This window comes from Sphaerodactylus townsendi, linkage group LG02 (genome assembly GCF_021028975.2).
Source record: "Sphaerodactylus townsendi isolate TG3544 linkage group LG02, MPM_Stown_v2.3, whole genome shotgun sequence".
Lineage (NCBI taxonomy): Eukaryota > Metazoa > Chordata > Lepidosauria > Squamata > Sphaerodactylidae > Sphaerodactylus > Sphaerodactylus townsendi.
Window position 1 is genome coordinate 177,359,520 of NC_059426.1, and position 23,084 is coordinate 177,382,603.

Consider the following 23,084-nt stretch of genomic DNA (forward strand, 5'->3'; position numbering starts at 1 on the left):
GACGGGCGGAGGAGGTAAGCGTCCCTTTAAATCGCCTTTAGCGCTGCCCCCCTTTTTCTAAACTGTAAAAAAGGAGGAGACGTAGCAACGCACTCCTGTTACAGCAGCACCGTAGTAGAACGCTGGGACGCTAACGGACTCCGCGGCCTTGCCGGGTCGACATCGCACTCCCACCTCATCCCCCCATGAGTCACGGGTCATGAACTGTCTGGCTCAATCACCGGGCGCAGGGACAATGGTCTTGCCCCCAGGTGAGGATTAGGCTCAGACGCTTACGCTCCTCTCCGCACGTAGCCAGATGAGATCATGCATCACATGATGATCTCCCGACCTCCCGCTCTCCCGGAACTCCCCCCAGTCCTCCCTCCTACACGCCCCCAATAGGATAACAATAAAAGGTGCCAGGAACCGGCAGACGGGAGACTCGCTAGGAACACGGACCTCCGGTCTCCCGTTGCTGGCGATCTCCACCAGATGTTATCTCCGCCCCCAGGTGAGGATTAGGCTCAGACGCTTACGCTCCTCTCCGCACGTAGCCAGGTGAGATCATGCATCACATGATGATCTCCAGGTCTCCCGGTCTCCCGCTTATCTCCCTACCCACCTCCTTTACACGCCCACAATGAAACCCTAATAAAAGGTGCCAGAGACCAGCACAGGGCAGAGTTGTCAGGATCACGAAATCCCGCGCTTCCTGTTGCTGACGCTCTCCACCAGATGAAACCTCCTCCGCGTCTCGCCTATTCCTTAGCGACGACCCTGCGGGGACGACTACAAGCGTGCACTCCAACAAATGCCAGCTAGGTGACCTTGGGCTAGTCACAGTTCTTCGGAGCTCTCTCAGCCTCCCTGCCTCACAGGGGTTTTGTTGTGAGGGGGAAGGGAACGGTCCATTGGTCACTTACCATGAAGGGTTCTTCTCTTGGTAGTCAGGAGGCCATCTTGGTGGGTGATTTCCACCCCATCTCAGGGAGTCAGGAAAAAGAATCCGTCATGAAAGAACAAAGGAGGAGTAATAGCAAAGTCAAGTCCCAAAGAATCCGTGCACTCCCTGTCGAGGCAGGAAAAATACTGGGGAAAATGGAGTTCTAGCCAGAACAGGAAGTGACAGATTCTTTTTCCTGCCTCCCGGAGATGGGGTGAAAATCACCCACCAAGATGGCCTCCGCCTCCAAAAGGAGTTTGTAAGCCTCTTTGAGTCTCCTTACAGGAGAGAAAGGGGGATATAAATCCAACTCTTCTTCTTCAGACTGATCTGTGAGAGAAACTAAACTGGAACAAAATGGCTGAGCTCTACAACTATTAATCTATTTATAATGTACTGATCTTACTGTTCAACAGATTCTAATTTATTTTTGTATGCCATTGAAGGGATCTCAATTCTGGAAGGGAAAAAAAAGACATACAAGTCACGGCCTCTGCCATCTCCAGAAGCAGACAGGCTGAGGTGACTGCCACTAACCAGGTGCAGGAAAAGCTCTTTCATTATCTGACCTCTGAATCCCACTAAAAATCCAAGAGAACCTGAGGCCCCTTCCGCACATGCAGAATAATGTACTTTCAATCCACTTTCAGTGCACTTTGCAGCTGTGTGGAATAGCAAAATCCACTTGCAAACAGTTGTGCAAGTGGATTGAAAGTGCATTATTCTGCACGTACGGAAGGGGCCTGAGTGGAACACAGAGATGCCAACACCTTGCCCGCCACCAGCAAAAGATACCCTTTTACAGAGCAAATCTCTCTTCTTTTCTGCCGCCTTAGTCAGTTCCATCATTTTCCAACTCCATTTAAAAGCAATTCTGGATGTGTAACGGCAAACAAAATCCTAAGGTATCTATAGAAGTTAGTGCCTTTTTTATACAGAACTGTTAATCTGCATGGCACTTTACAGATCGCAAGAAGACAGATCCCTGCCCCAAGGTACTTACAAAGTAAAATTTGAGACAAGGGAGACAGACACGGTGAATAGGGAACCAAGATGCATTTAATTCTGATTATATGTCCTTAGGTGTAGTTTTAGTAGTGGGGCAAGGGTGGGGAGAGAGTTTGGGCCAAAGGCTTCATGGAAAATTGAAAATGCTGGGGGGAAGAATTGAAAATACATTGAAAATGCTGGGGGGAAGAATTAGGACTAATAAAAGGAAACTCACGCAACGTGTGATTGGTGTTTGGAATCTGCTGCCACAGGAGGTGGTGATGGTCACTAACCTGGATAGCTTTAAAAAGGGCTTGGACAGATGTATGGAGGAGAAGTCGATCTATGGCTACCAATCTTGATCCTCCTTGATCTCAGGTTGCAAATGCCTTAGCAGACCAGGTGCTCAGGAGCAGCAGCTGCAGAAGGCCGTTGCTTTCACCTCCTGCACGTGAGCTCCCAAAGGCACCTGGTGGGCCACTTCGAGTAGCAGAGTGCTGGACTAGATGGACTCTGGTCTGATCCAGCTGGCTCTTTCTTATGTTCTTATGTTCTTAAAATACACACATGGGAAGCAGAAATCCCTGGCATGTTGCTAACATTGTATGGTCGGGGCCTTTAAATGCCAGCCACATGGAATCCATCATGATCAGTCTATTGGTCTGAATTGCCTAACATCCCTTCTAAACGGAGTGCAAACTGTTCTGGTCTTCTCCACGGCATTCAGCAATATTTCAACAAAAACAAGCAACAACCAAAACCCAGCAGCCTAAAACCCAACGATACGAACAGCAGAGAAGTGTATTGAAACAAAGTGAAAAATCAGATATCGGAGGTATAGCTTGCAAACATTTGCTTTCCCCTTTCTTCAATCTGCTATCAAAATATGTCCGGTTTTTAAGATGAGGAGCCTGCCTTGGCTTCCTCTGCTCACTAACTCTACAGCATAGGTGTCAAACTCGCGGCCCTCCAGATGTTCTGGACTACAGTTCCCATCATCCCCTGCCAGCATCAGGGGATGATGGGAACTGTAGTCCAGAACATCTGGAGGGCCGCGAGTTTGACACCTGTGCTCTACAGCTTCCCACACTCGCAGCATTTAATGGTAGTGTGGATTGTGAACGAGCAGCTTTGCATCCCTTCAGTCATGCTGGGAAGATTGCTGGGCTGTCGCGGCAGCTGTCCCCAAAGAACCATTCAGTTTGAATCACTTTGGGGAAGTATCACTCTGTGCTCAGAGGTGCCTCGCGTCACACCTTAACAGGAAACAAGACAGATGGTTAAGTGAAGACAGGTGAGTTTTATGAAACTGGCCAACATAAGGTAGTCATTGCCAGGGGGCATTCATTGAAAATGCTGGGGGGAAGAATTAGGACTTATTTATTTATTTATTTATTATATTTATATACCGCCCTCCCCAAAGGCTCAGGGCGGTGTCCATCAATAATAAAACAGTTTAAAACATCATCATAATATATAAATTTACATAAAAGAATACATAAAATACCAATAAAAGGTATATAAAAGGAAACATTTCTTCACGCAACGTGTGATTGGTGTTTGGAATATGCTGCCACAGGAGGTGGTGATGGCCACTAACCTGGATAGCTTTAAAACGGGCTTGGACAGATTTATGGAGGAGAAGTCGATCTATGGCTTCCAATCTTGATCCTCCTTGATCTCAGATTGCAAATGCCTTAGCAGACCCGGTGCTCAGAAGCAGCAGCAGCAGCAGGCCCTTACTTTCACACCCTGCATGTGAGCTCCCAAAGGCAACTGGTGGGCCACTGCGAGTAGCAGAGTGCTGGACTAGGTGGACTCTGGTCTGATCCAGCTGGCTTGTTCTTGTGTTCTTATGTTCTTAATCATACAGGAAGAAGGCAATAACAAAGAGACACGTACAAAACTCTCTGGGGAGGGGAGTTTCTGCACCATGCCTAAGAAGGCCACTGAGCACCCATCTAGCCCAGGGTCTGCAACCTGTGGCTCTGCAGCTGTTCATGGACTACAGTTCCCATCAGCCCCTGCCAGCATGGCAAATTGGTCATGCTGGCAGGGGATGATGGAAATTGTAGTCCATGGACATCTGCAGAGCCACAGGTTGCAGACCCCTGATCTAGCCTCATCAAGTGAGGGCACCCAAAGATGCGTGGAGTAGGCAGGTTGGTTCATATAGGACAGGGGTCTTCAAACTATGGCTCTCCAGATGTTCATAGACTAAAATTCCCATGAGCCCTACCACTTGGCCATGCTGGCAGGAGCTGATGGGAATTGTAGTCCATGAACATCTGGAGGGCCATAGTTTGAAGACCCCTGATATAGGAGAAGGTGGCCCTTAAAATTAACAAATTGAGTGCCAGTGTAGATGGAGCAAGATTGAAAGTCAGGATTCTTTCAACATTCCAGCTGAAGCGTTTGGGACCACCTGTAGCTTTTGGACAGTATTCAAGGGCAGTCCCACAAACAGCACAGTGCAGTAATCTAACCCAATGTTACCAGGGCATGCACCAAACTGGCAAGCTCTTTCCTGTCCAAGAAGGGCTGCCGCCCACGCTACTGAAAGGACTCACACACTTTTTTTTTCTTTTGCTCAGATACTTCAACAGTATTTCACAGCGGACAAACAAGCAGTTGTCAAAGGACCAATTAAACACTGTCAAATTTATAGCCTGAACAGAGCATTCTTTATTCCAACCCCAGCAAGCGCCTCAGTGTCTAAATCACTCCTGATCTCTCAAAGATGCAGCTAGGCCCTTGAAACCAGCTCTACCTCTTGCACGTCTCACAAATCAAGGCACAGATATCAATTTGTCCAATAGCTGAACTGCTACCCTTTGGTTTCTCAAGTTCTGCAATTAATTAAGAACATTAGAACCTGGAAAGGACAAATTTGCTGGGTGCTACACTCTTGGAAAACAGTGCTGCTGCTTTTGAAGCAATCAAGCAAGAACCAAGTGTGAAGGTGCTGGCCCCAACCTGAAAAGGTACGTGCATATTGTCACAAATTTCCTTTCAAAGTGAGGGAACGTGAGTGCCAGCTACCCGATCTAGAATACTCTGAAGCAGAGGTGGGATCCAGCAGGTTCTCACAGGTTCCTGAGAGTAGGTTACTAATTATTTGTGTGTGCCGAGAGGGGGTTACTAATGGGTGATTTTGCCACGTGATTTTTGCCTTCGTTACGCCCCTCCTCTCAGCAGTAGCGCGCAGAACTGGAAGCAATCTACCAGGAGGTGCACCGGCGTGCGTGGCAGCCTGCACCTGCGTTTCCTGCCCAAGGACTGGCGCAGCGGCTGCGTCCTTGCCACAGACCCACCCCCAGAATGCCCGGCCACGCCCCCGTCGTGCCTCACCATGCCCCATTGGCGCTACGCCACTGTTTGAATCCCACCACCATGGGAACCTGTTACTAAAATTTTTGGATCCCACCACTGCTCTGAAGCTCTTTCATACAAAATCCACCTGCACGGTGGCCTACGAAAATAACCAGCAGAGGTGTGAGTAGGGAACGGGCAGCGGAGCAGCCAAACGAAAGTCAGAGGCTGAGGATAGCAAAGCACTTGATGAAGAGGGTCTTTGGGGGTAGCAGAGGAGAGGAGCATCTGAGGAAGGGATTCTCTAGGAAGAACTGTAAGAGGGGTGGCAGGTTGTCAACAAGTAATATTTTGCTATTCGGTTTCGAAAGGTCTTAATATCGAAGGGGGGGGGGAGAAACCCCGGTTGTCTCTCATCCACCCTTAATTAGCATTCTAGGGGGGTATTGAAATATTCAGGCTTCAGTGCTTCACTAATAAAGATACTGCTCCCAGTGGCTTTTGTCCAGACTCTGTAAGCCAGCCCACTGCATATTTCAGCTTTCAAAGCCAACAAAGCAGCCAGTGTTCTGGCAAACGGGCCGAGGGAAATGAAGTCTACCCACTGTATTGAAACCACCCCACTCGGCCCTTCAAACCATCTTGACTGTGAAGAAGCCCAGGACTGCACTGGGAGCCAAACCGTTTGGTTTTACAATGTACTCATTTTATAGCTCTTCGGCTATACGGCAAGAGCGGCCTCAGAGTTTCAGAGCTGAGAAAAAGCAGCACAGAATCAAAGCGAAGGGCTCGCTGCCAAACTCTCTGCAAGTCAAAATTAGCATGTGCTTTAGTGCAAAATTTCAAATCTAACAGTTCACTTTCACTTCACATCCAAGGATGTGCGCTCAGATATATCTGGTTCAAATATATAACCAAAAATATCTCAGTTGTGGTTTTTTTAGGTATCATTGGGTATCCCGGTGATATTTGGGATCCTGGAGTAACTTGGATACTTGGGTGCTGTGTGGTTTCCGGGCTGTATGGCCGTGTTCTAGCAGCATTCTCTCCTGACGTTTCGCCTGCATCTGTGGCTGGCATCTTCAGAGGATCTGATGTTGGGAAAGCAAGTGGAGTATATATCTGTTGGAGTGTCCAGGGTGGGTGGAGAAACCTTGTCTGTGAGTAACAAAGAAGGCAACCAGGTCAATAGTTGAGGGCATCTGAATAGAAGTATGAGTAACAATGAAGACTATAGCCTGGGCGTAACACTGGAGATAGCAAGGTCACTGGTGGGAGCATCTGAATAGAAGTATCCTGGCCTTTGTTTCTTTTGTCTATGGTCATCCTGTGTTTGTGTGGAGCTGGTTAGACACTGTCTTGACTCTAGTATTTTTCAACACTGGCAGCCAAGTTCTGTTCATTTTCATAGTTTCTTCCTTCCTGTTAAAATTGTCCATGTGCTTATGGATTTCCTGAACGTTTCTCTGTGTAGCGTCTGGACGAGTGGCTTTCAGAGTGGTCCAGAATTTCTGTTTTTCAAATAATATTCTATGTCCAGGTTGGTTTATCATGTGTTCTGCTATTGCTGATTTTTCTGGCTGAAATAGTTTGCAGTGCCTGTCGTGTTTTTTGATACGTGTCTGTGTGCTGCGTTTGGTGGTTCCTATGTAGACTTGTCCACAGCTGCATGGTATGCGATAGACTTCTGCAGTAGCTAAAGGATCCCTCTTATCCTTTGCTGAACGTAGCATCTGTTGAATTTTCTTAGTGGGTCTGTAGATTGTTTGTAGGTTGTGCTTCTTCATCAGTTTTCCTATGCGATCAGTGGTTCCCTTGATGTATGGTAAGAACACTTTCCCTCTAGATGGCTCTTTATCTTTGTTCATGTGGCTTGTTCTTGGTCTTGCCACCCTTCTGATTTCTGTATTAGAGTAACCATTAGCCTGTAAAGCCCTGTTTAGGTGATTCAATTCATCTTGTAGGAGGTGAGGTTCACAGATTCTGTTTGCGCGATGTACCAAAGTTTTTATGGTGCTCCTTTTTTGCCCTGGATGGTGATTGGAGTTTTTGTGTAGATATCTGTCTGTGTGCGTAGGTTTTCTGTATACTGTGTGTCCCAATTGCTGGTTTGTTTTGCGGATGACTAAAACATCTAAAAATGGCAGTTTTCCTTCATTTTCTTTCTCCATAGTAAATTGGATGTTTGGGTGGATCTTGTTAATATGGTCCAGGAACTTGTTTAGTTCTTCTTCTCCGTGGCTCCAAATGGTGAATGTGTCATCCACATAACGGAACCATATGGTGGGCTTTTTTGGTGCTGTTTTCAGGGCTTGTTTCTCAAAACCACACAGCACCCAAGTGATTCCGGCCGTGAAAGCCTTCGACAATAACTTGGATACTGATTCCTGAAAAATTCCAGAAATTCAGGAATACCCAAAAATATTCAGGGCTGGTATTTCAAGGATCCCAGGCGTGTTTCTCTTCAGTTTTACAAGTTTACTCAGCAGCAGAAGGGAGGGGAGAGGGTGCCAGCAGCTCTCTCAGGCTTGGGGATTATATGTTAGGGGAAGTACTTCGGTTCAACAAACAAACAAACAAACACGGAGCCAGAAATGTTGTCGTGACTCTTGTAAAGGAACAAAACCTGCTAATATTTTAGGAAAATGGATCAGCATTTCAAGTTTTTAAGAAGCACACCTGGAATGAAGATCATACATGCTATGTTGCTATTATGTTCCATCTTTACCGGTGTGGGAGAAAACAGTTCCTCTATCAGAGACTTGCAAAGTCTGTATGGACATGAAATGCTAAAGACAGCGTTCACCCTGAAGACAAGATTACCCTGAACATAAGGCTATTTCCGCAATCAAATGCTGTTTCCCCACAAAAGACTACCCTGAATATAAGGCTATTTCCCCACAAATATTTTTTTAATTAATGTATATAACTGTAACTTGTATGTGAATTTACAGGTTTTCTTGTAAACTCTTCTTCTTCTTCTTTTTCTTAACAAAATGGGTAGAAAAGGCCTAGCCTTCCTTTCAGTAAAATATGGTATCACTCTGAGTATCAAGTTTTACTTTGAAGCTACCACGCCTATGTTCTCAGTCTCAGAAGAAACTGTATTGACAGCCACCTTTAGAGAAAGACAGAAGGGTCTAGTGGGGGTAGGGTCTCAGTTTTTCCAAGGGACTGGACTTCCTCACAAGTCGCAGTCGGACTTGGAGACTGCCAGTGTTACAATATTTGCGATAAATACCTTCAGATGTTCAGTTATATCAGTACAGTACTATCACCGTGTTATCACAAAGGCCAAAACAATTCATCATCTGCTGCTGTATTCTTCAACCTCCACCCATCAATTCTGCTGTCACCTACTTTCAAATGAAAAAGAAGTCTTGAAACCATTTTTGCTCTACTATGTTAACGCTCACTATGCTTAAACAGGATGTAAAATAAACATGAGAGCCAGTGTGGTGTAGTGGCTAAGGTGTTGGACTAGGCTGGGAGACCCAGGTTCGAATTCCCACTCGCACCATGGAAAGTTGCTAGGTCTCTATGCGCCGGTCATGCTTTCAGCCCCGACCCTTGAAGACCTTCAAGGAACATCAGGGCCGTGAGGAGGAGACAGGCAAGTGGCAAACCACCTCCTAACTTACCTTGCCTTGAAAACCTTGACCAATAAATATTAACGTGACCAATAAATATTTACTACATGCTCAAGAGTGTTCCTAAGTTATAGTGGCACTTCCTCTAGTGGAGTGCTTGAGATCAGTATCTTAATTTTACCACCCAGCAAACATTCAAGATAAGAAATCAGTGTGGGGGAAGGTTGAATCTGGAATTTTATTCTAATAATGGGGGATGGAAAAGACACAGAACCAAAGAAGACCAAGGAAACACCCTCTACGGCACCCCCGCTTGGTTTCTGGACAGCGGTATGATTCATCTTGTAATTGCAGTGGCGTGAGTGAAAGATAGGCTGTTAGGAGGTTAAAGGCAGCTCGTATCTACAATGTGGAGGAACCAGGTTTGATTCCCAGCTCTGCCGCCTGAGCTGTGGAGGCTTATCTGGGGAATTCAGATTAGCCTGTACACTCCCACACACACGCCAGCTGGGTGACCTTGGGCTAGTCACAGCTTCTCGGAGCTCTCTCAAGCCTCCACCTACCTGGCCAGGTGTGTTTTGTTGTGGCCAGGGGAAGGGCAAGGAGATTGTAAGCCCCTTTGAGTCTCCTGCAGGAGAGAAAGAGGGGATATAAATCCAAACTCTTCTTCTTCTTCTTCTGTACGGCACCCCCGCTTGGTTTCTGGACAGCGGTATGATTCATCTTGCAATTTGGCTGTTAAAAATAAAGAACTTCCCTCCCTTCAAAAATTTAATCAAGTTTCTGTTCTGTCTTCCCTGACTCAAAACGAAAGGGAAATTTTGCACATACGACATTATACCATGGATGCCAGTAGTCTTATTTAACTAAATTACGACAAAGCTACACTAGTTTTTATGGCTGCTGCTCCCATCTCATAAAAGGAACACATTGGAGTTTATGGTTTTGTTCCAATGCTGCTCCTGGCCCAATGCGGTGAGTGGGTGGGAACAGGCAAAAAGACTGTGGGAAATTATTCCGGATGCTTCCTTATGGAAGTCTCTCTGTGTCTTTGCTTCCAAACTGGAGTGCTTTGTTTTTAGCCTAACGGCGCATTATAACTCTTTCCAGATTTTCATTGCGCTCAGTATGCTCTTTCCCCAATTTTGCTTCATTCACATCTTTTAGGGAAGATGTGTCCGAGAAAGTTATGCCATCAGGAATGGTGGCAGCCATTTTTGTTGCAGGGATATAAAGGGAAAGGCACGTGCAGTTTTTGTTCAGATTGCTTGAAAAAAATGAGGGGGAGTTCCAAGACAACTAAAACATTGAAGGAATTCATTGCTTACTGCCCTGAGCCCTTTGGGGATAGGGCGGTATACTAAATTTAAATAACAATAACAATAACAATAACAATAACAATAACAATAATAATAATAATAATAAATGACCATTTCAAATGCCACAACACAGTCCCATATAGCAGATAAAGGACACTGAAGTGCACAGTGGCACTTCAGGTATTTCAACATTGTATTGTCAAGGGTTTCACAGCCAGAATCACTAGGGCCATGGTGGCGAACCTTTGGCACTCCAAACGTTATGGACTACAGGGATTTGCAGGGACTGATGGGAATTGTAGTCCATAACATCTGGAGTACCAAAGGTTCGCCATCACTGCACTAGGGTGTTGTGGGTTTTCCGTGTTGTATAGCTGTGTTCCAGTAGCATTTTCTCCTGATGCTTTACCTGCATTTATGGCTAGCATCTCCACTTGCTTTACTACCACTTGCTTTACTACCATCAAATCCTCTGAAGATGCCAGACGGAGATGCAGGCGAAACGTCAGGAGAAAATGCTACTGGAACATGGCCATACAACCTGGAAAACCCACAACACCCTATTTCAACACTGCTACAGCACAACCAAGAAGGGGAAAAGCAGTGAGTTGCCACAGCAGGCATGACAAGCACACCCCTGACAGCCAGTTTGGAGTCGCTATGGAGCACATATGGAAGGCAGAAGTACACACAAAACTGCCAAAATGTAGATGACAGTCTGCTCTAGCTGGGAACTTTGGCAAAGAAGAAGCAAGCTATTGAGACCACCTAGCAGCAAAACTTTGATATCTGAACTAATTTCCTCTTTTCTAGGTGCAGGCCTTTGAAACCCGGAAAACTGGCTGGGAGGTTGGTATTAAGAGGGACTGCATCCACTTGCTTGACATGGGGGGACACTGGCTTTTTTTCAGAGAAGGTTAACAGCGAGGTCCTCACGAATCCTGCCTTGTCCTTTGAAAAGCAGCTCGGCACAGTGGTCAGGATGCCTTCTGTCAGCTCCACCGGATTCACCAGCTCTCATTACTTGGACTCAGTGGTGGGATCCAAACATTTTAGTAACAGGTTCCCATGGTGGTGGGATTCAAACAGTGGCGTAGTGCCAATGGGGCTGGGCGTGGCACGACGGGGGCGTGGCCGGGCATTCTGGGGGCGGGGCATTAATAATTTCTCTGTTACTGTAAAAAAACTCTTACTGTAAAAAAAAAAGTTCCTAATTTCCAGCTGGTATCTTTCTGTCCATAATTTAAACTCGTTATAGCAAGTCCTATGTCTGCTGCCAACAGAAACAACGACTTCTCCTCTAATTGACTGCCTGTCAAATACTTAATACTTTCAAATACTTAATTGTGTTTCTAGAAATCAAAAGAAGGAGACTTTGCTTAAACAAGGAACTTTACCATATTTCTAAAACATGTTTTTCAAACAGCCCAACAGGGAGAATGATCCCGTTTTCTACCTTCGCTAACCAGCCACATAGGCAACAACAGGACTTTATGATTTTTGGACCTAATGGAATGTCTAACGGAAAAGCAGACCCAATTAGTAACCCCCTCTCGGCACACACAGATAATCAGTAACCCACTCTCGGGAACTGGTGAGAACCTGCTGGATCCCACCTCTGGATGGACTCCGCTGATCTGACCACGCTTATCCAAGCTTCTGTAACCGCATGGTTGAGTGATGGAACTGCGCTCTACGTGGGACTTCCCTGGAAGACAACTCAGCAAGCACAACTGATCCAGAATGTGGCAGATTGACTATGGTCAGGGGCTAGCCACCAGGAGCATATGTAGACCATTCCGAAAAAAGCAACATTGGCTGTCAGCCTGTTACTGAGTTGAATTTGGGGAGCTGGTTATGACCTTTAAAGTACTTCATGACCGGGGAACCACATAGTAGAACCGTGGTGGCGAACCTTTGGCACTCCAGATGTTATGGACTACAATTCCCATCAGCCCCTTCCAGCATGGCCAATTGGCCATGCTGGCAGGAGCTGATGGGAAATTGTAGTCCATAACATCTGGAGTGCCAAAGGTTCGCCACCACTGTACTAGAAGGGCCGTTTCCTTTCATTTGGCTCTGTGTGCCAACTATGGTCATCAGGCAGCTATCCGCTGGCTATCCCACTATTTAGGAATCAACTGGAGTCTGGGTCTTTCCCATCATTGCTCTGGCTTTGTGGAACGGGCTCCCTCCTAAAAGATCTCCCAGAGATGCTGCCTGTTTGCCAGGGCTTTAGTGTAAGCTTGAATGGCTGGCATCTTTTAAGGGGCGGTTTGGGGCTTGCTATTTTATCTGTGGTTTGCACTAGGGATGTTTCAACTATTATTGTAAGCTGCCTTGAACCGTGAGGAAAGGTGGAATATGAATGTTTTAATATATAGATCAAATAAATGAAAAAAAATCCCTTGGAGAGCACCCCCTCACATATGTCTCATTACAATTCCAGAGATCACTTCGGAGTGTCGTTACATCAGTATATTGGATTGTATCCTCCCTCAGTGTGGTGCGGTTGTTAAGAGCAGCCGACTCTTATCTGGTGAACTGGATTTGTTTCCCTGCTCCTCCACGTGAAGCCTGCCAGATCACCTTGGGCCAGTCACAGTTCTCTCCAAACTCTCCCAGCCCCACCGATCTCACAAGATGTCTGTTGTGGGGAGGGGAAGAGAAGAAGTTTTTGGGAGCCCCTCTGAGACTTCTTAAGAGGTGAGAAAAGCAGGGTATAAATCCAAACTCCTCCTCTTCTTCAGGTAGGGAAAATGAGGTACTGTGAGGAAGAGAGAAACATTTCTCTCTGTCAACATTTTCCATCCCATGCATAATTTTATAGACTTCAATCATATCCCCCCTCAGACGTCTCCTCTCCAAACTAAAGAGTCCCAAATCTAATTCTTCTTCCCTCAAAAGATTTCTTAGGGGTTATCCCGCTCACTCCTATGTTCTCTCCCCTCCCCCCCCCCATCGAGGACACCCCAGAGTCTAGAACTGAGCATATTCTTGATGGCTTCAGAATGACGCCAGGACAGTATGTTATTTTCATAACAAGTCATGCCATACAATGAAGTTTTGTGATGCTCTGCAGTTTCCTGGGCTTCTGTCACCCCTGCTTTCGAGATGCAGGCAGGTACCTAATATACACTAAACAATTTTTTTTGTGTTATCCATAATATTAAGGGAAGGGGTAGCGTTTTTAAATCAGGAATCTGACAAGATCACTGCCAAGCTTACTTACAGCAGCTCATTTCCTGCTTCTTGACAGAAATAGGTCAGCCAAGAGTGATCCGTTTTTTATCTTGAAAGCTGAAATAGATTTATTATAACGAAGCTCCAGTCGCAGATTCTGATAGCAGCTGACGTTGGCGGCCGGGTATGAAGCAGTTGAGCAGTTCTCCAGCACAGGGTATTAGTGCCCCCACACTGATATGGATTCCACTAATGCCACATGGAGGGGCATCTACGGCAGTGCAGGGATCATGCCGCATCCTGATCATTCCCCCCCCCCCCCCACAAGACTGCACTGTAGGGCAAAGGGAGATTTTTTTAATTAGGGAAATGGGGGCGTTAAAAAGAGAGACACCTCCCTGATGTTGCAGGCCGAAGAAGAAGAAGAAGAAGAAGAAGAAGAAGAAGAAGAAGAAGAAGAAGAAGAAGAAGAAGAAGAAGAAGAAGAAGAAGAAGAAGAAGAAGAAGAAGAAGAAGAAGAAGAAGAAGAAGAAGAAGAAGAAGAAGAAGAAGAAGAAGAAGAAGAAGAAGAAGAAGAAGAAGAAGAAGAAGAAGAAGAAGAAGAAGAAGAAGAAGAAGAAGAAGAAGAAGAAGAAGAAGAAGAAGAAGAAGAAGAAGAAGAAGAAGAAGAAGAAGAAGAAGAAGAAGAAGAAGAGAGGAGGAGGAGGAGGAGGAAGAGGAGGAGGAGGAGGAGGAGGAGTTTGGATTTATATCCCCCCTTTCTCTCCTGCAGGAGACTCAAAGGGGCTTACAATCTCCTATCCCTCCCCCCCCCCCACAACAAACACCCTGTGAGGTAGGTGGGGCTGAGAGATCACCGAGAAGCTGTGACTAGCCCAAGGTCACCCAGCTGGCGTGTGTGGGAGTGCACAGGCTAATCTGAATTCCCCAGATAAGCCTCCACAGCTCAGGCGGCAGAGCGGAGAATCAAACCCGGTTCCTCCAGATTAGATACACGCGCTCTTAACCTCCTACGCCACTGCTCCTCCTCCTAAGAAGCTTCTTAAGGAAAATTATACATCAGGAATTCCAATTATAGAGTTCCAGTGTCATGCGTAGATAAGAACCAGACCATACGGTTGTAACTTCATTAGCTTGTCGGCATCCTTTTTGCTGGATAAGTGGAATTAAACTTGATATACCCTGATTTGTAGACCTAAGAACTGTGACTAGCCCAAGGCCACCCAGCAGGAATGTAGGAGTGCGGAAACAAATCCAGTTCGCCAGATAAGACTCCACAGCTCAAGTGGCAGAGTGGGGAATCAAACCCAGTTCTCCAGATTAGAGTGCACCTGCTCTTAACCGCTACACCAAGCATTCAGAGTGATAACAAGCAAGCACTCCTGACACACACAACCTTTTCTTCACGCACTATTTCTCCACTGGTACCCCGGAATCTAATAATAATAATAATAATCACACCACAACAGCCATTACAACAATCTATAAAAGTTGACGTCACCAAAATTTGATGGGATGCCGACAGCACACAGAGGTTTGATGAAGAAAAGAAAAAGAGTTCCTTTACCCAGTGAGACCGCTGAACCACAGGATTCCACGAATCCTCAAGAACGCACTTCCAACAAGCATGGTTTTAAATCACTGTAACTCAATATCCCACACTTCTCACTATCTATTTACCTTCTTCTTCCGAGCAGGTTGGAGCCAGCTGGAGTGAGAAGGACTCTAGCTGAATATGCAAGGAAGGTACAAGCCTGGGAGATGCAGCTGTTCAACTAGAGAACACCCCTTTTGCCCAGAGGTTTCATGGGGAAATCTTTCTTTTCCCAATGCTTTAAGAAGCCAGCAGGATCTTTAGTAGTACGAGCGGCCATCAGATCAAGCCCTTGAGTGCCTTTTCAGATCTACCACCCTGGATTTCAAGCAACATGCTTCACACTGCAACAGACAACTACACCCAAATTACGAGCCTGGAAACAGAGTCTCCAAAATTACAGCAGGCAATCAGAGAGGACACCAAAGCTACGGCCCACCCTTGATTTCACATTCACAAATTTCCATCAAGCTGATAGCTACTTGCTCTTCCTTGTACAAGAGAAGCGCACGGTGCTTGCGTCACAGCAGATTGATCAGTCAAGACAGAGGAAGACGGGTTAAAACAGGGGTGTCCAACTCTGATGCCCCAGATGTTCATGGACTACGATTCCCATCAGTTCCGGCCAGCATGGCCAATCCATGAACATCTGGGCATCAGAGTTGGACACCCCTGGATTAAAACATCTCTGTTTGCTTCCAATACGTGGTCGCGTTAACTGATGAGCGCCAGAAGTTGGTTCCTTGTCACACTGAGAGGCGGAGCTATCCACCTAAGTGGCAGGTACTTACTGAAGGTTTTGCAGATGTCAGAAACGGCCTTGAAGACTCTGTCCGAGAAGTTCACTTTCACCTTCACGTACTTCATGTTCGGGAGCTGGAGTCGCAGCAGTTTGTGCTGGGGAGTAAACTGTAGCTTGGCATCGGCCTGTATCCCATACTTGTCCAAGGTCCAGTGAGTTTTAAGGAGCCAGGTTTTCTTCTTTTCCCACCACAGGGCATGGTCAGACCAGTCTTTTTTGACATCTAAGTGACAAAGACATGAAATCATGGATTAAATTACAAATCTAGTCACTGGAGGGGGCGGGGGGGAGTCAGGGAAACCATGAAGAATCCAGGCACACATAACAGAAATATCTTTAGCTAGAAATACGGTCACAATTAATTAAACCATTAATTAATCAATTAATCGCTTAATTAAGCAAGCAAGCAAACCATGGATGCATCCAATCCTCTTTTAATGCCAATGAAATGACTGGTCATCCCTACAGAAAGTTGTCAGTGGATTGATTAATTGATTGATTGCATTTTTACCCCACCCTCCCCCAACGGGCTCAGGGCAGCACCCACGACACTAAAAATCAGAGACTACAGTCACTCAAGCTGCATTTTGTTTGTATTACTCGCATTGCTTTGCGTAGCAACCACAAAACACTAAACTCCCCAACATCATTATCAGCAGAGATACAGCCACATAAGCAGAGGTGTACCAGGGGTAAATGGCACCTGGAGACAAATTATCTCCAGGATACCCCCCAGGCTCTGCCCCGCCCCCCACACCGCAGGCTCTGGCCCCTCACCCTGGCTCCGCTCCCCACTGCCCTTGACCCCGCCCATGTCACCATGGACATGGGCAAGGTCTAGGGAGCCTACCTACTCCTCCAGACTCTCCCAGCCGGCAGCCTAGTTTCTTCTGACCTCCCCTCTGGGCAGGCCAAAAGAGACTGCAGTTCCGGCCTCAGAGACCTTCTTTTATAAGCACTGAGGCCGGGGTGGGGCTTGGGGAGCAGGAAGGAGTGGGACTGGTGAGTCCGGGGGTCAAGGCACGTGAAAACGACAAGACAGCAGGACTTCCTGGTCACATGGGAGGCCGATTTTGCGCCCCCCACGTGACCAGAAGAGTGGCGCCCGGGGACAAGGGGTACCCCTTGTCCCTAGGCAGATACGCCACTGCAGATAAGCAGAACCAACCCAGTGATAAAGCACACTGAGGCATACATTCATAGAGCTGGAAGGCACCCCCAGGGTCATCTAGTCCAACCCCCAGAACAATGCAGGAAATTCACAACCTCCTCCCCCCCTCCCCACCCCAGTGATCCCTGTTCTGTGACCAGAGGAAGGCAAAAAATCTCTAGGATCCCTGGCCAATCTAGCCCAGAGGACAATTCTTTCCTGACCCCAAAGTGATGATCGGCATTAACCTGGGAATGTAAGAAAGGGCCACGAGAACCAAGCACTGACGCACCCCTTCCTGCCCTCCTTCTCAGGATCCCACTCGTTTTCCAAAAGCTTTCCACGTGTATGTATACGAACGTGTCTTAACATGATAGCTCCTCTACTGCAACATGCGAGAAGACCTAGCTTCAACTGATGGGATCAAACCCTCTGTTTGCAATATTCATTTCCCCCCACCCAAACACATCAACAGAGGGGGGAAACCCACCAATCAATAAATCACTCTTTGAATTCTAGGCACTGTGGCCGAAAACAGTCATTATAGCTTTCAATTCACACTAAAAATAATTCTTCACAGATTAAATTTTGGACATAACATGGACGTGCAAGATTCTTGGGGCAAGATCTGCCCTTTTACTAGGCCCAAAGGCCATACTGAAGGGTCCTTTGTACAACACCCAAATAGATCAGGAAAACAGGACAAATCACCTTGTCAACGTAAGAGGCAAATATTCACAGAGGTAATGAGCCTGGAATTTGCTTTTTTACAGTCCTTGTAAGTCTTGATTAATCAGTCTTTGTGCCCTTTCTATATAAAGTCTGTTTCATATAGGAAAGACTGTTCAGCCTTGTCAACCGCATCCTCTCTGTGCAACTCACAGGAAAAAAAATGGAAAAGAGTTACCGGAACAGAAAGCGACTATCAGTGCATGAGAAATCTCCAGCTAGCATACTCTGTACTAGGCCAACTGCCCTTCTAACATGATTTCTGTTTGCAGCAAGTGGTCAACGCTAGATGTTATCCTGTTTGCAGCAAGTGGTCAACGCTAGATGTTAAAAACTAAAAGGAGAGTGTTGATATAATTGTCACCCTTTGTGCCAAATAAAGGCTTGTTAATTAATTAATAATTATCACCCACACCCCTCACTCAGCTAAGGGCCCTCTGGGCAGGAAGTTACATTCCACGAAGAACTTGGTCAATGGCAAACCCTTCTTCTCTTCAACTTTTACAATACTCCAGGGCACAGAATTCCACAGATTCACCGTGTGCTCGCTGAAGCCCCTCCTTTTGCTTTAAATACTGTTATATGTCAGACACGCTTAGTTTGCTGAATGCTTAAATACTTATTATGCTGTCTCAGAAAAAGATGTTAGTAAGGTGCACCGGAAGACAAAGTTGTATGCTTCCGCCTTAGAATATAGTCCCAAATGAATATGAGAATTGGGGTGCTGTGTGGTTTCCGGGCTGTACGGCCGTGTTCTAGCAGCATTCTCTCCTGACGTTTCGCCTGCATCTGTGGCTGGCATCTTCAGAGGATCTGATGGTAGGAATGGAAAGCAAGTGGAGTATATATACAGTGAGGTCAAAAGGTGAGGCACTCTGAATAGAGTAGTGTATATACACAGTAGCCGGGGGTGGGGGAAGGTGGTGGTGGGGAATGGGGAGGCTGTTGCTGGGTCTGCTGGGGGAGGGTAGCTTGTCACTGTCCTGCTGGGCTGGGGCTTGGAGACTGCAGTGGTGAACCGCCCCACCCCCCGCCTTGGTATTTGGGCAGCGTGGTGATTGGGGCGGTGGGAGGGTGGGGGAGAATGGGGAGTCTGTTCTAGGACCCAACAGGAGCATTCTAGCTAAAACAAAGATCCAGGAAGTGGCGGCAGATGAATTCAGACGTTTACTTGGATCTTTTGGTGGGACAGAGTACAGTCACATTTTCTCAGTCTAACCCAACTCACAGGACCATTGTGGAGATGATTATATTGCAAGCCGCCTCATGTTCCTCAAGGGAGAAAGGCAGCTAATAAATGCTTTAAACAAGTAATTACATAAAGATAAAAGAGGAAGAACCTTTTTTTACGGAAGTAGGAGATAAACATGCAGTATCTACACATAAAGTCCAACTTGCCGTCTGGGCTAATATCTGTCAAGAAACTTATCTCTAGGTCTGTTCTGCAGCTGTCATAGAAATCAAAGACTGTAGCATGGCACGAATTCAGCCCGTGGGCCAGGAAAGCATTATTATCAAGCAAAAGCTCACATTTCTCCTCAGAACCCATTATCAACGGGCAAAGTTTGTGCAGATCTGTTCACATGACAGATGTTATCGATATCGTATTTGGCACTGCATATATATCAACCCCGTGGATCTGCATCAGCTGCACAAAAAGGAAACAGTCAAGCCAGACAGATGTCTAAGTGGGTTTTTTTAACCACATCAAAAACTATTATCTTACCCATCAGGCTCCTATTTCCTGTTTTAAGGTTCACTTACTATTGTATAAAATGCGCAGAATTGTTTCTAGAACTACAGTTAATAGAAACAGACTGAAAAAAAGGTAGAATTTGAGGTGTGAATAAAACCTAAGTAAGACAGTTTCAGTTTCTAGCAGGACAGTTTCAAAGCAGGTAGATTTGGAGTACCAAATCATAACAGTGATTGAGACAGGCAAGCATAAACATCTTTTGTGCAACAACAGTTTGTACCATCAGAAGTACATAGACTTGCACAGAAAAGCAGATAAGAAGGGGGTTCAATTTCTTGAACTTCCAGCATTTTTTAAACAGCATTTCAATTTAAGTTCATCATATGGTAGTAACAAAAAATTCAACCGCACAACGTTAAAACATAGTGCTATAAAGTATGGGTGTGAAAGCTGGACAATGAAGAAAGCGAACAAGAAGAAAAGATTCATTTGAAAGGTGGTGGTGAAGGATGGTTTTGTGGAGATAACCGCAGTGTAACCCATAAATAGAATAAACCAAGATGGAAAGGACTGAAATAGGATAGATCAGTAGTAACATGGGCGAGGCCAGAGGGAAACCGTAGTTGCCTCTACCATACGCCTGGTGGAACAGCATTCACTTGACAGAGCTTTCCACCAGATTACTCCCAGGGTCAAAAAAGCCCTGGCTTGGGTTGAGGCCAGCCAGATCTCGGCTATATTAAAGTCTTACCAGTCTGTTGCAACAAAAACAAACAGCAATATAGTCAGTGGTGGGATCCAAAAATTTTAGTAACAGGTTCCCATGGTGGTGGGATTCAAACTGTGGCATAGCGACAATGGGGCGGGGCACAATGGGGGCATGGTCGGGCATTCCTGGGCGGGGCTGTGGCAAGGACGCAGCTACTGCGCCAGTCCTTGGGTGGGAAACGAATGCACGCAGGCGCAGGCTGCCACGCACGCCGGTGCACCTCCTGCTAGACTGCTTCAAGTTCTGTGCGCTACTGCTGAGAGGAGGGGCGTAACTAAGGCAAAAATCACGTGGCAAAATCACCCATTAGTCACCCCCTCTCGGCACACACAAATAATTTGTAACCTACTCTCGGGAACCTGTAAGAACCTGCTGGATCCCACCTCTGAACATAGTGACATCATAAAAGCTTAATATGTAATTGGGAACAATCCTGAGAGGAGTGTTTTGTGGTTTCTGGGATGTATGGCCGTGTTCCAGTCGCATTTTCTCCTGACGTTTCACCTGCATCCATGGCTGGCATCTTCAGAGGAGACTTCATAGGAAGTCAGGAGAAAATGCTATTAAAACACAGCTATATAGCCTGGAAACCCCACAACACTCCAGTAATTCCGGCCGTGGAAGCCTTCGACAATCCTGAGAGGGCCTGCTCTGAAAGGTACTCAAGTCTATTCAGTGGGCTTTTTAAAAAAGGATTGTGGCGTATGTCTCATAATTCAGTTCATGCTGGAGCAGATTTGTTTCTTTCTAGTACAAAGCAACTCCAAACCTTACTTTAGTTTATTTGACTAACAACTGCAGCACAAAGAAGCACTTTCCTTTGGAATAGGTGGAATTATAGGGTGAGAGGGGAAAGTACTCTTTGTCCGACTTGCCAGGCATTGGAAATGGCTTTAGAGAGCCAGCGTGGTATAGTGGTTAAGAGCAGGTGCACTCTAATCTGGAGGAACCGGGTTTGATTCCCTGCTCTGCCACTTGAGCTGTGGAGGCTTATTTAGTGAACCAGATTAGCCTGTGCACTCCAACACATGCCAGCTGGGTGACCTTGGGCTAGTCACAGTTCTTCTGAGCTCTCTCAGCCCCACCTCCCTCACAAGGTATCTGTTGTGGGAAGAGGAAGGGAAAGGAGTTTGTAAGCCCCTATAAGGAGAGAAAGGTGGGGTATAAATCCAAACTCTTCTCCTCCTCCTTTAGCTGCCACAGCAAAAACTCTATACCACAGCAACTAATGTAAGATCATAAAGATTGTGCTGGCAAGCAAGAAACATCCAAACAACTGTTTTAAAAATCTACTTCATGCTCTCTAAATTTCTGAGGCAGAAAATTCCTACCACAGGAGAGAGAAAAAGGGCTGAGGTTGAACTTACGACAGTCATCCTTGTATTAGCATCACTTACTCAAAAAAAGAAGAAGAAGAAGGATTAAACTTGGATTCTTCTCTGTCAAAAGTAAACTCTGCTGGCCAGAAGGCAGGAGCGGCAGCCATGATTCTCAATAGCATTACACCATCAAATTAAACAAAACCAAATATAGAAAAAGCATGCAGCTCGCAACGAGGCCTGGCTGCTCTCAAAGAATCTGTCAAATCATCACAATGAACTCTGGTCCAAATTGGCAGGACTCTGAAAAACGGAGGCGGGGGGGCTGGGGGGGGGGAGAGAAAGAATGGGCTTGGCACTGAAAGCAGAGGTATTTTGCATGACCAAACCTTCTGCTGCTTCAAGGTTTGGACAGCTGTGGCTGATTCTAGATCACAACAGTTCACTTGAGATACAGTCCTTCACAGGAGCTTGGGCTAATATAAACTCTTTCTTTAAAAAAAATACAGACTGGCAAAACAAAAATGGTGAAGTAAATTCAAACTGACCGGGTTGTTGAGGGTTTTCTGGGCTGATTGGCCGTGGTCTGGTAATTTCTGTTCCTAATGTTTTGCCCACAGATGGTAGCAAAAACTACCAGACCGTGGCCACTCAGCCTGGAAAACCCTCAACAGCCAACTGATTCTACTCATGAAAGTCCTTGACAAATTGGAACTGAACTCAACAATTTAAAAAAAATACTCAAGCAACCTCACAGATCATTTCCATATCCAGCCTTTCTAAACTTCCTATGATACTAGTTTCAGGGAATTTGGAACACAGCTACCTAGAGCAGGTTAAGAGACTGGGAGTATGGTCCATTGGATACTCACCATGAAGGGTCCTTCTCCCTTGAGAGCAGGAGGACATATTGAGTGGGTGATTCCCACCCCTTGGACAGGGAGGCAGGATCAACTTTTTCCGCGTGATGGCGAACCTTTTTACAGACCGAGTGCCAGGGGCGGAGCAAGGGGAAACTGCACCCGGGGCATGCCAGGTCCCTTTCCGCCCCCACCCTGCCCTGGAATGTCCCCAGAACGCCCCGAAACACTGCCGCCACACCCCTGGAACAGCCTTGCCATGCCCCCGCAGGGGCGCATGCCCAGTGCATCATGCACCCCTCACCCCCTTGGCGCTATGCCATTGTCAAGTGCCCAAACTGGGGCGACAGAACGCGTGCCCCAAAAAGGGCTCTGAGTGCCACCTCTGGCACGTGTGCCATAGGTTCGCCACCACTGCTCTAGAGGGAGCAGCAGTGGCGTAGGAGGTTAAGAGCTCGTGTATCTAATCTGGAGGAACCGGGTTTGATTCCCAGCTCTGCCGCCTGAGTTGTGGAGGCTTATCTGGGGAATTCAGAATAGCCTGGGCACTCCCACACACGCCAGTGTGTTCACATATGTATCTGTGTAACTTTAATTTCAGATATACCCATTAGAAGCCTCAAAGAACTGTTGGAAGTGGATTGAACACACTGGCATACTGAGGAAGATGAACGAAAAACGTTTTATACGCGCGAGATGTTTTTATGTAGAACCTACTGAATTGGACTATGGACTACATGGAACTGAAGCTTTGTCTCTGAACAAAGAATTGAATGGACTAAGTGATTATTCATGTTTAGTTACAAGAGTTGGAAGCCTTATGCTGTATCTTTAAGAACTTTGTTA

The 23,084-nt window shown here is 46.3% G+C and overlaps 1 protein-coding gene across 1 annotated transcript in view; it reads right to left on the bottom strand.

The window, feature by feature from the left end:
- FERMT2 (FERM domain containing kindlin 2) overlaps positions 1–23,084 on the bottom strand; it is a 144,917-nt gene that overhangs the window by 93,063 nt on the left and 28,770 nt on the right. The window contains 1 exon segment of the mRNA XM_048486301.1: positions 15,705–15,938. Coding sequence (XP_048342258.1) covers positions 15,705–15,938 — 234 coding nt within the window.